The sequence below is a fragment of the Hemitrygon akajei genome, chromosome 10 (assembly GCF_048418815.1).
Source record: "Hemitrygon akajei chromosome 10, sHemAka1.3, whole genome shotgun sequence".
In the NCBI taxonomy this organism is placed as follows: domain Eukaryota; kingdom Metazoa; phylum Chordata; class Chondrichthyes; order Myliobatiformes; family Dasyatidae; genus Hemitrygon; species Hemitrygon akajei.
The window spans coordinates 78440353-78454216 of NC_133133.1; the positions used below are offsets into that span (position 1 = coordinate 78440353).

Here is a 13864-nt window from a genome sequence, read left to right on the forward strand (position 1 = left end):
GGTTTGATCAAGTTAATGGGGTTATATTACAGTCCACAGGATTTAGAGGAACAATTTGAAAAGAGATCTCAGACTGTTGCAAGAAACATAAGGTTGTTAATGTAGGTGATGTTAACTTTTCAAATATTGACTGGGACTTCCATACTGTGAAACAACTAGATAGGAAAGAATTTGTTAAATGTGTTCAGGAATGTTTACGCTTCAATGATACTTGATCTTCTATTACAGAACTAGACGGGGCAAGTGACAGAAGTTTGTGTAGGGGAACACTACATCTAGTGATCACAATGTCATTGCAAACATGGAACATATGGAAAAAGATAGGTCTGGTCCATGAGTTGAGATTTTAAATTGGGGAAAAGCCAGTTTAAATGGAATTAGAAGTGATCTGGCCAGTGTGAATTTGGACCAGCTGCTTCTGGCAAAGGTGTACTCGGTAAGTGGGAGGCCTTCAAATTGAAATTTTGGGATGACAGTATTTGTAAGTGCCTGTCAGAATAAAAGGTAAAGATAACAGATGCAGGCAACATTGGTTTTCAAGAAATATTGAGGCCCTGGTAAAGAGTAAAAAGAGGTGCATTGCAGGTATAGGCAGGAAGGAACAAATGAGGTGCTTATAGATTTTCGGAAATGTCAGAGAACACATAAGAAAGAAATTAGGAGGGCTAAAAAGGCATGAGTTTATCCTAGCAGACAAACTGAAGGAGTATCCAAAGGGATTATACAGATATGTTAAGAGCAAAAGCATTCCAAGGGACAAAATTGGTCCACTGGAAGATCAGAATGGTAATCCATGTGTAGAGCCAAAACAGATGGGGAAGAACTTAAATAAATGACTTGCATCTGTATTTAATCAGGAATCAATCCTGAGAAGTGAGACAAAGTGGCACCAACTTCATGGACCCTTTTATAGAATACAGAGAAGGAAGTTTTTGCTGTCCTGATGCAAGTCAGGGGGCTTAAATCCCCAGGGCCTGACAAGAATTTCCCTCAGACCCTATGGGAGGCAAGTGCAGAAATTCTGGGACCCTAGCAGAGATATTCAAAGCATCCTTAGTGGCAGGAGAGGTACCCGATGTTTGGAGGGTAGCTATTGTTGCTCTACTGTTTAAGAAAGGCTCTAAACATAAACCAGGAAAATATAGGGTAGTGAATCTGACATCAGTTGTGGGAGGGTGTTTCAAAGAACCGCATATATAAGTGTTTGGACAGACATGAACTGATTAGGAATAGTCCGCATGGCTTTGTGCGTGGTAGATTATGTCTAGTCAATCTTATAGAATTTATTGAGAAAGTTCCCAGTAAAGTTGATGGAAGCAAGGATGTTGTCTACATGGACTATAGCAAGACATTTGACAAAGTCCCACATGGGAGGTTGGTCAAGAAGTTTCAATCACTTGGCATTCAAGGTGAAGTAGTAAATTGGATGAGACATTGACTTTATGGGAGAAGCCAAAGAGTGGTAATACATGGTTGCCTATTCTAACAGGATGCTGTGACCAGTAGTGTGCCGCAGGATTGATGTAGGGCCCATTGCGGTTTATTATCTATATCAGTGATCCAGAAGATAATATGGTTAACTGGATCAGCACGTTTGTGGATAACACCACAATTAGGAATGTAGTCGATAGAAGGCTTGCAGAGGGACGTGGATCAGCTGGAAAAATGGCCTGAACAAATGGCAGATGGAAGTTAATGCAGACAAGTGCCAGGGGTTGCACTTCAATAGAACCAACCAGAGTAGGTCTTACACAGTGAACGATAGGGTACTGAAGAGTATAGTAGAATAAAGAGATCTTGAGATACAGGTTTTAATTCATTGAAATTGGCATGACAGGTAGATAGGATCATAACAGGATCATAAAGAAAGCTTTTGGCATATTGGTCTTCATAAATCAAAGTATTGAGTACAGGAGACGGGATGTTACATTGAAGTTGTATACAGCATTGAAGCTTGGTCTGGAGTACTGTGTGCAGTTTCAATCACCTACCTACAGGAAAGATGTAAATAAGGTTGAAAGAGTACCGAGAAAATTTACAAGGATGTTGCTGCATTTCGAGGATTTGAGTTAAAGGAAAGGTTAAGACTTTATTCCTTAGAACGTAAAAGATTGAGAGGAGATTTGATAGAGGTATATTAAACTATGAAGGGTAAAGATAGGGTAAATGGAAGCAGGCTAACTCCACAGAGGTTGGTAGGACTACAACCAGAATTCATTTGTTAAGGATGAAAGGTGAAACATTTTAAGCAGAACATAAGAGGAAACTTCTTCACTCAAAGGATCCTGAAAGTGCCAAATGTGCTGCCAGTACTAGTGATGTGTGTGTGTGTGGCCTCTGCCGGTCGTGGTCAACCATGGGTACTGTGCTTCTCACAGTCACTGGTTTGTCAGGCAACATAGACTGTGGCTCTGGAGGCCAATCCTGGAACAGCAGGCTCTGCCACAGTTGCTGCATGTGTAGGGCATCGTGGAATTGTTGTCCGCACTCTGCTGTGCTCTCCGCTCCTCAAATTGACTCAGGATCACTCTTACACCTTGCTCTAGGAACTGCTGAAGAGTACCTCTCAATCTGTTGCAGTCATCTGCTGTATTTCAACATACAAGTGAAGTTTGTGTAAGTACGTGGATGGTAAGGGTATGGAGGGCTATAGTCCCAGTGCAGGGTGAAAGGAATAGGCAATTTAAATGGTTTCAGCATGGACTAGGTGGGCCAAAGGGCCTGGTTCTGTGCTGTACTTTTTTATGACTCTATAATTCTAAATGGATGTTAAAGAGTACAGTGAATTTAATGTAATTTTAATTTTTAATTGGTGATTTTACTTCAGGACCTTGGTAAGTTATTTAAGTATTTTCTCTCCTATACAATTTTAACAGTTTTCTGATTTTTAATAATTCTAGGATGTTGGGCAGCATAGTAGCATAATGATTTACACCGCCAGTGATCAGTAGGTTGGTGTTCAATTCCCATTACTGTCTATAAGGAGTTTGAACGTACTCCCCATAATTGTGTGCATTTCCTCTGGATTCCCTGGTTACCTCCCATATGTACAGGTTAGGGTTAGTAAGTTGTGGCCATGCAATATTGGCACCAGAATCATGATGACAATTGTGGGCTGTCCCCAGAACATCCTCGGACTGTGTTAGACATTGATATGAGCGATGCATTTCACTGTAAGATTCAGTGTTTCAGTGCACAGCTGATCTTAAATCAAACTTTAAAAAAAATATTTCCAAATGCATCCTCAGATTTGAAAGCTGAGACAGCCTGCAAAAAGTTGTGATTTAGCAATCTGCAAGCTGTTTCAACATTTCCGTGAGCATTGCTTCTTTACCCCTACTGTGTGAAAGTGTTACAATGTGGAAATCACTCATCGACCCAGAAACTCACCAATGAAAGGATTCAGAAAAACTTGTGTGAAGATGCTTCACAGGTGAACATAGATATTGTAGATCAGTGACCAACACTGTGAAAACAGCCCATTGTAAATCTCAATGGTTACTGTGATTCACTGGATTGTGGAGTTGTCCTTTTCTTTATTCCACTTGTCATTAAGGATGACCCGTATCTAATGGAAGAGGGTAATTCTACCAAATAACTGATCAACCATTGTAATGAAAAGATGTTTGTGACTGAGTGGTCTGGAAGATATCAGCTGTGTCCGTTACTCTGCATTCTACAGGTGAGGTGTTTACATCTGGCAGATCCCTTTACACATTTATATTCTCATTGAACTGCACACCCCAGCAGTATGAAGTACAGAGAGTATCATTGCCCATTATTTCAACAAGATTATTCATTGTCACATTGGTACTACACCCCTCTCCTTTCCTCACATTGTGTCACCCAAAACCTGTTTCTCCACAGGCAACACTAATGATCCTTTATCAATGTCAATTGGAAGCAAGAAGTGCTGATGGAAACAATATAATTTCTGGACTGCGAGTAATCAGTTGGTTGTCTGACGGTCAACATGGACATGGGAGGCCAAAGAGCCTGTTTACACTTTGGATCTCTCTGTGACTCTTGATGTGTTCCTGTTAATGGATAAGCTGCAATCTGTGAACCAGAAGTGAAATGTACAAAAATATTAAAATACAATTGATATTTAGTGCACGGCAACAGTGTTTTTGCTCCTGACTTCCTCCACCTATCTCCTCCTCATTTCTCTCATGTTTCTGCGTAGTGCTTCTACTTCTTCCAAATGTGCCAGCAATGCCTGGAATTATTTTTCTGGCTCATTCTAATTTGTGCAGTTCTGGTTCTCCCAGCTCTTCCTCCTGTAATACACAATTTCTCTTACAGTAACAACAGTTCAATTCCTGGTTCAATACAACATTCAATTGATCCATCAGACATCTGCCCATGGGTCACATTCTGGTCCCCTGCATTGAGGTAGCTTTCCTCATGACACAAATACTCAGAATTCTTTGGTTCAGTTCCTTCCTATCTTCATCTGCGACACCTCACATGCTCTCAAACACCGCAATCATTAAGCTCCCTGGCCTTGATCACCTGGTATTCACTATGAACGTCCAGTCCCTATACAGTTCTCTCCCTCATCAGGAAGGATGTAAACCACTCTGCTTCTTTCTGAACAACAGACCTGAACAGTTCTGCTCCACCACCACCCTCCTCTCTTTGGCAGAACTGGTTCTCCTTCGGCTTCTCCCACTTTCTCCATCCCAAGGTGTTCCCATGGGCCCCTGTGATGACTACAACTGTACCTGACTTTTTGTTGGCTACAAACCTGCACTGGTAGCCCTTCCCAACTCTGTGCTACATCGATGACTGCATTGGTGTGGCTTCCTCCACCCCTGCTGAGCACATCTGTTTCATCAACTTTGCCCATAACTTCCACCCTGCTTGGTCCTTCCTTGAAAACCTCTTTCCTCCTCGGTTTCTCTGTCTCCATCTTTGGAGACTGTCAATCTACAGATATATTTCATAAACCTAGTGACTCTCCCAGCTATTTTACCTATACTGCTCTTTTCCCATTGGGTTCCCCTTGTCCTTACCTATCACCCCACAAGTCTCTGTATCATTCTGTGTAACATTCACCATTTCCAATGGGTTCCTACTACAAAGCACATCTTTCTATTCCACTAAATCCCACCCCATCCATAGAGATTGGTCTCTACATGACTCCCTTGTCCATTCAACCCTCTTCACTGATCTTCCTGCTAAAACTTATCCCCTGCAATAGGTGTGCTAAACCTGCCCCTACACCTCCTCCCTCATCACCATTCAGGGAGAAGCAGTCCTTCCAGGTGACGGAACACTTCACCTGCGAGTCTGTCGGTGTCATCTACTGTATCCAGTGATCACAGTGTGGCCTCTTGTACATCGGAGAGACGTCATGTGGAATGGGAACTGCTTCATCAAGGACCTTCTCTCTGTCTATCACTAAAGGTGGGATTTATCCATGACCACCTGTTTCAATTCAATTTTCCATTCCCATTTCCAAATTCCTGTCCATGGCCTCCTCTAGTGCCATGATGAGGCCACACTCAAGTTGGAGGAACAACACTATTATGGCTTGTAACTCAAAATTGTAAAACTAATCAAAAAACAAACACAGGGAGACTGGGACAAACATGTACTCTTCGTTTTTACAATTACCGAGGCATGCACTTATGACGTAGTGATGTGATGACGTATGACATTCACGCACTATTTCATATAATCTGTAATTTATCATTAAATAAAACAAAGAATGCTTAATCAAACAATATATTTGCAACATCACCACTCTGCTACTCAGCCACTCACATAATACACACATCGATGTACCATTTACTATATAATACAACTGCTATATAGACATCCACAGAATAGCTGGTGAGTTGATGGTTGTGGAGTGTGTTGCATTATGACATGCAAGGAGGAAATTGGTGAGTTTCTGATTCAAGTTTCAAAATGCATTTATTATTAAAAAAAGAATGCAATTTTGATATTTGTTTGCTTACAGGCAACTACAAAGCAGAAAACCCAAAGGAACCCAATGAAAAGAAAAGAAAATGAAGACCAACAGCTGATGCACAGAGGGAGAAAGAAACACAAATCATGTGAACATTAGAACTGAGCAACAAAATTCTGAACTGAAGTGAGTCCTTTGCTCCAAACCCCAGAGCAGCCCGCAGTAGGCCCAAAGCCTCAGTATCAGTTCACTATATTAGCAGGTACGGAGCACAGCAGCTGGTGCAGTCTTCATAGCCCCAGCACCATGGAGAGGAGTGGACATCACAGGAGAGCGAGTGATATCGGCTCTTGCCTCTAATCCTGACACTCTGTCTTTCTAGTAGGACCCAGGCAAAGCAGCAGCGAAAGGCTCCAGGCCTAGACCATGCTGCCTAGCAACTAGCTCCATGCCCAGATTTCACTGCCCCGCCTAAAGCCACTCTCGATTTATCCAAATTGGCTTGGTGCCCAGAGCGATCTAACCTGCACGTCGGCCAGTTGCATGGGTGTCAAAACTCCTCTGCCTTGATTTCTCCTCTCCAAATGCCTCACTACCTAAATTCTGCCAAGTACCATTATGGTTTATCCCATGAATTTGCTTTGCCTTGCACGCCTTTTCACTGTTTGCACTGGAAATTTACCACAGATTGCTTCAGAAAAGGGGTAATTAGCTATGTTTTTGGTCAAATTCCTTGCCTTCTGACCAACCAGTGAGCTGCCACACATTTTGTTAGCAGATTCAGAATAGTGTGTTCTGCTGACATTGATTGCAGTGCTGTCTTTAGACTCAGGACAAACCTCTCCACCAAACCATTTGTAGCTGGGTGGTGCAGTGCAGATGTGCTTTGTCTTAATCAAGAGGAAGTTAAAAATCTTTTGTAAATTTTTTAGGTTGTTCCTTTTCCAGGTGTAAATAGGAGAATCCATCAGCATTTCCATGATTTGTCATCTTCTTGAATTCAATCTTGTAATTGAGTCCTCCAAGAATCAGAGCCCATTTTTGTATTTGTGCTGCTGATAGTGGGATATCCTCCTGTGGATTGAAAATGGACACCAGTGGTTGATAATCAGTAACGATGGTAAACTCTCTGCCTTACAGGTAGCGGTTGTATCATTTTACTCCCCAAATAAGAGTCAAGGCCTCTCTGTCTATCTGTGCATTATTTTTCTCTGCACTGGCCAGGGAACATGATGCAAAGGCTACGGAGTGTTCACTTCCATCACTCATAACAGTTGACATGAATGCATCTGCACCACTAGACAAGGCATCACAGGCAAGCTTCACTGGACGAGGTGGATCATAATGTGTGAGTACAGTGTCTGAGCTCACAATCTGTTGGTCAGCCTCTGGAAAGCCCAAAGCTGAAATACTTCCCTCCAGAAAGGATTACAAACATATCCTCTATCCTGTGCAGAGGGCATTGATCTACTTTCAGGACTGGGTTGGTGGTGACCTTAACATCACCACAGATCCTATCAGACCCATTTTTCTTGGCTGCTGGAACTACTGCTGTTACCCATGGGCTCCACACAACCTTGAAAATACTGATATAGTCTCCAGCCGATCTAGCTTTCTGGATTTTTTTTGCAGACAGTATAAGGAACTGGATGGGCTTTGTAACACTTTGGTGTGGCATAACAGTATTTTACTGTTGCTATATCTGAGTTTTCCAATGCCATCTTTGAACACTGCTGTGGCTTTATCCAGAATCATTCTCAAGTCATTTTCTGTTGACTCTATGGCAGAGGATGTGGCATGCAAATGGAGGATATATCTCCAGTCCAGTTGTCGTTGTCTCAGTCACTCACATCCCCACAATGCTGGTCCCGCTGTTTTCACCACATACAAACTCAATGTGTCTTGTTGGTTGTTGTATCTCATTATTACAAATGTCACTCTCACTGGAGTGATCTTTCTACAGTATACGTTCTTAGTTGGATGTCTGCAGGCTTCAGTTCAGAGATGACTTTCAATCTGATTTTGTGCATTTCATTTTAATTAATTTTCTGAATCATTTCTGGTTCATACTGCTTTTCTCTGGTCAGTTTTCACGACGTAAATCCTGTCCATCTAGTCCTGTGTCACTCTCATTACTGTCAGAATTTTCATGAAAAACATGCAGATTAGTGCTCTTTGCGAAACTGCAACAACTTTTTAATCACTTTGTCTTCCCTGTGCAGTCTATTTAGTTTTGTCTGCCAGACATGCTTTGTGACCTACTTTGTTTCATTTTCTGAAAGTTTCACCTTTAAACCTGCAATTGTCTGATGTATGTGAGTCATTGCCACAACAGTCACAGAATTTGATTGGTCAGGCTGGTTCCTGTTCAGACACTGCAATTTTGTTCACGTTCACTTTCATTCCTGACTGAAACTCAATTGTCTCTGTCTGCTGTTGTGTCTCAGGCTGCTGTTTTGTTTTGATTTAGTGATTTCAACAGCTCTTTTAAATGTGAGTTGTGCTTCAGTTAGGAGTCATGCTTTAATGATTTCCTGAAATGCCTTTCCACTACATTTTTAATGATGTCACAATCAGATCTTTACAGATATTGAAGGGAAAACACAGCCAGCAGTTTGTACACAGCAATATTGCTTACACTGTGACCTTATAATGTCCACACAGTCTGACACAGGCTATTGATTGACAGGTGATCATCATTCAGACACCTGGAGATAACTTCTCGGCTCCTCTTCAAATTAAGATCACGTCATTTAAGTCCACCTGTTTCGTGTCTTTAACAGAGTTTCAGTCCCTCGGTCAGGCACAAGTGTTCCTCAGAAATGGATAAGCAATATTTCGGAAAGGAAAGCAACAAAGGGGAAAGTTGTCATGTAGAATTACGGCAGGGTTTAGAGACAGGCCTCAAATATTTTAACCACAGCAGACCATGAGCTTATTGTATTGATGTTGGTGCTGACCAGTTAATTGTTGCCAAATGCAAACTTCATCACCCTCTCTGCGTCCTCCGTAAGGCCCTTCAGTGCATCGATCAATATTGTGTAGATCATGAGAAATGATGATCCTGCTCCAAAAATGGAACCAATGACAGGGATGAAGTCAAGAGCAAATTCCACAGCTGAAATGGCAACAACTGTAGTACGCCAACCTAACCTTACAATTGTATCTTTATTTATTTCCCCCAGCAGGGGAGTTTTAATTACAGCCTTAAGTTCTTTCACAGGTTTATTTGTGATGCTGGCCAGTCTTTGAAGCGAGGAATCATCCAGACACAAACACTTACGGAAATAGATTATTGCCGCAATCAGTATGACTATATCACAAACAAAGGAGAGACCAGGAACGGGGACTGCTCCCACAGATCCTGAAAGCGTTGCCAACATCCAGATACGTTTCCGCAGTATTTTCTCTTTCTTTTGAATAATCTCTACACTTCGGTTTGGATAGGCCAGGACAAAGATACTTTTCATTATAATTGGCAGATCATCTTCAAGTGCTTCCTTTAACCGATTGAAATCATATCGATCCTGTTCAAAACCGGATATCAGGAACACAGATGGGGTTTGAAACCCAGCTTTTCTCAAATTATTGCAGCAGTTATTCCGAATACGTTCCAGTTCTATTTCTTCATTAATTGCCAACCCCCTTTTTGTCATTGAATCAAAATCAGCATCAATCTTAGTGCGGACAAAATAGAATTTTCTCCCGAGCCGTTTAATTTCTTTCGCAAGTTTTGCCTCATTTTCTTTGAAACGACAAGCTGATATTATGATGAAGAAATCATATTTTTCAAATTTCATTTTCTTGAGATACTTGTCAGCGGGAAAGTCTATGGACCCGATCCCTGGCAGGTCCCAGTAGCAGACGTTGTTGAAATTGGGATGTGGAAATCCAGCTGGTTCCATTGTAGCTTCAGTGAGCCCAACTTCAGCTCCATCACCACTGCCCTGAAGTCCTGTCATGGCATTGATGAAGGTGGATTTTCCTGTACCCGATTCTCCTGTCACTGCGATGTTAAGCTCTGGCTTGTCCAGTTCTGATAGCTTCTGTTCTATTAGAGACGTAACCTTTTCCACCCCACCGGTTTTAAAGTCAGCCTTCAGTTTGTTGAGCTCTTCCTTTGTGAAGAATGTGGCATTCTCAGCCTCAGCCACCTGTTGCCTGAAAGGAAACATGATCATTATCATTTCAAATTATTAAAAACTTCTATTTCTTCAGATCTCCATTCTCTTGTCATCCATCTCATTTGGGACAACTTGTAGTGACCAATTAACTCAAAAATCAGCAGCTCGTTCTGACATGGGTGATAATTGCAACATACAGGCAAACCTACAGGGCTACAAACAATGTTTGTAAATTTCATGTGGGTAACACCATAGGTCAGGCTGCAACCTGGCTCTCTAGAACTATGAGTATTGGAAATCTATCCATACAACCTCACGATATCAATGCAGAAGTCCTTACATGAGAGCTGCCAGTTCAACCAGTATCAACTCCATCATAAATGACCTCCCTTTCTCTACAAAGTCAGATGACATAGGTTTGCTGATATACAAGATTCAATTTATTTCATCATGAAAATTAAACAATTCATGCCTGCTGTAACAGAGTGACCCAGGGTGGTGCAGTGGCACTGTACTGCAAGTGGTGCAGCGGACTGACACCACCAGAGACCTGGCTTCACTCCTGGTCTCTGGTGCTGTCTGTGTGGAGTCTGCATGCTCTCCCATGACCAAGTCAATTTCCCATGGGTGATCCTGCCACACTGTATTAGTTGTTAGGTTAATGTGCTCCTGTAAATTGCTTGTCATGCAGGTGGGGGTGGGGAAGTTAGAAACTTGATGTGTCTATGGGAGAGAATTTGTTAGATGGAAATAAGCAGGTGCACGGGAAAGGTGGGAATGCTCAGTGGGGGAGGGGGTAAGTGTGGCAACAGAGATGAGTCTGGGTATCATAAAGAAAAAGAAAAATATACAAGTGATTTGGCAATATGATAAAGATGGAAATCATTCATGTCTGGGATAAACAAAGACTAGTAACATGTTTGTAACTAATGTACCAGGCTGTGACCATCTCCAAACAAGGAGAGTCTCACCACCTACTCTTGACACCAATACCACACAGACTTGTCACTGTGTGTCACATACACGTCCCCTACACTGTTTCTTCTTGGCTACTCTGACAGCAACTCACAATTCCCTGATCTCCACTAATAAAACAGGGCACTACTGATCAGGGACAATATCACAGCTGCTCTCAGAGGGAGTGGATAATGGGAGCTTATCCACTGAGCCCATAAGGGTAAAACTCAAGGTGCAATTACTCTGATTGGATTACATTATATAGACCCCAGTAGTAACCAAGATACTGAGGAACAAACATGCAGGCAGATTGGGAAGATTGTCCAAAACAACAGGATTCCTTTATTGGGAAATTGCAATTTCACCAAATTAGACTGGGGCCTTCTTTGTGCAAGAGATTTGGACAGGGCAGAATTTGTCAGGTTCGTCGAAGACAGTTTCTTAAAATGATATGTGGATAGTCCAACTGGAACAAGGGCCACTCCAGACCTATTATTGGGAAATGTGACTGGTCAGCTGACTGCCCATTAAGTGAGGAAACAGTGATTAAAATACCTTAAATTCTGATAGCTTTGAGTAAGTATAGATATCACAGGAAAGCATTAAATTCTCAGAGTTTTAAGCAGCAACCAGGTAGAGTTAATCAGGAATAGCTGTAGTTAGGCAAATCTGTTCTTTGTCGGGTGTTTAATGGCCAACTTTACAGAATATGGAACTGATTTGTTCTAAACAGATGGAAGGACAATTGTGGAAGATTAGGGGAGCATTGGAAAGAGATTATTAATTCAGTCAAGAGGGGAAAGGAACTGTATGTACAGTTTAGGAAGTTAAAATAATCGAACCGAGTCCTTCAGGGATGTAAAGAAGCCAGAGAAGAACTCAAAAAGGGAATTAGGTGAGCCAGGAGGGGCAATGAAAAGTTCTTCCATGTTAGATTGAAGGGAATCCCAGGGCATTCTATACATACATCAAATGTAAGAGAATAACCAGGGATAGAGTAGGACCACTCAACAATAGAGGATTAAACATACATTTGGAGGTGGAAGATGTGGAGAAGTCCTACTGAGTACAAGACAAAATACTGGGCAAATTCAGCAGATCATCTAGCATCTGTGCCTGACGGACTAAGATACTACAGGATTTTGTGTATTGATCCAACAAGGGGAAAGTCAAGGAGAACAGTGTGAACAATATGGAGCATGCTAATATGCTGGGGCATTTGAAAATAAAGGAAAAGGTGATGTTGGATCTGTTGAAGGTTACGGTGAAAGGGGTGGTGGTGGCAATAGATATGATTGAGGAGTTCAAGAGGTTCTTTGTGTGTGTAATTGCAGAGAATGGAGACATACGGACCATGTGCAGGCAGAGTAACTAGTTCAGTGAAGCATCGTTAGCTTAAATGGTGTGGCATAACATCATGAGCAGAGTCCCATGTTGAGACATTCTGTGTTCTGTGACAAGGAATTTGATGGAAGGGAACACCACCACCTACAGCTTCCCCTCCATCATACACTGATATCATTGCTCCACACGGTCACTGGGTCCACATTCAGGAATTCCAGATCCAACCCCACAATGGGATCAGATTTATTAGGATGGCAGCTGATCAACAAAGCAGATCCCATGCACCAATGAGAATGCTGAGCACTCAGTGTGCAGTGCACTGGCAGGAGTTGCTGAGGTGGGGTTCATTGAAGAGACACACAGTGTGGCATATTCTGACCTACCTGGAACTTGCGCTTCCCATTCTTGATGGCTGTTTTTGGCAGTGTGGCTTATGTGATAATACAGTAATCTCAGGTCTCCTCTTTGTCTTTGTGTAGGTTATCTCCTTGAAGGAAGTAAAAGGATGGACTGATGGTTATTTGTCTATCAAGATTATTTAAAGATGCTCATCAAATCACTTTTAATCACTGGAGAATAATGCAAGAAACCAGTGCATAGAACAGTACAGCATAGAAACAGGGTTCTTGGCTCATATTGTTCCTGCTGACCATGATGACAAAATGAACTCATCCCATCAGCCTGCACAAGTGACATATCTCTTCATTCCCTGCATGTTCACATTTGTCTAAATGTCTCTTAAATGTTACTGTTGTGTCTGCTTCCACCACCATCTGTGGCAGAAAGCTCCAGCCACTACTAGTCATTGAGTAAAACCATTACCTTTAAACATGCCCTCTCACCTCATCTGTGCTTTCTAGTATTTGTTATTTCTGGTTAAAAAAAAAACTCCTTCCTTGCCTCTCATAATTTTCTATACTTCCAAAACTTCTCCCATTTCTCTCCAAGCCCACCACTACCCCCTCCGCCAGGCCCAGCCTTCAACACTCCAGAGAAAAAAACCCAGGTTTGTCCAAACTTGCCTCACAGCACATGGCAACATTCTAGATTGTTTTTGTGATTTTTTTTTTGTGGGTGGTGGTGAGGGAGGTTGATGTTAGATGTTTTTTCTTTGAACAGGTTAGTTCTATGGTTCTTCTTTGTTTTGTGACTGCACATGGGGAAGACGAATCTCAGGGTTGTATACTGCATACACAGTTTGATAATAAATATACTTTGAACTTTGATAATACAGTGTGATTAAATTATAAACATATTCCCACTACCAAGAGATTCCAATCTTGGCAAATGTGAGATGATGCTCTTATGATTACATAAAAAGATAAGAACATTAGAAACAGGAGCAGGAGTAGGCCATCGTGTCTGCTACGCAAGTCAATAAGTTCATGGCTGGTTTGACAATTGACTCATCTCCACCTACATGCCTTTTCCACATAACTTTTACTTCCCCTACTATGCAAAAATCTATCCAACCTTGTCTTAAATATGTTTACTGAGGTAGCCTCCACTGCTTCATTGG

General features: G+C 41.8%; 1 protein-coding gene across 1 annotated transcript; it reads right to left on the reverse strand.

The window, feature by feature from the left end:
* Positions 1-6131: 6131 nt before the first annotated feature.
* On the reverse strand, positions 6132-10101 carry LOC140733991 (interferon-inducible GTPase 5-like). Its single transcript, XM_073057569.1, has one exon. The coding sequence runs from the start codon at positions 10099-10101 to the stop codon at positions 8884-8886; it is 1218 nt and encodes a 405-aa protein (XP_072913670.1). The 3' UTR covers positions 6132-8883.
* Positions 10102-13864: the final 3763 nt, after the last annotated feature.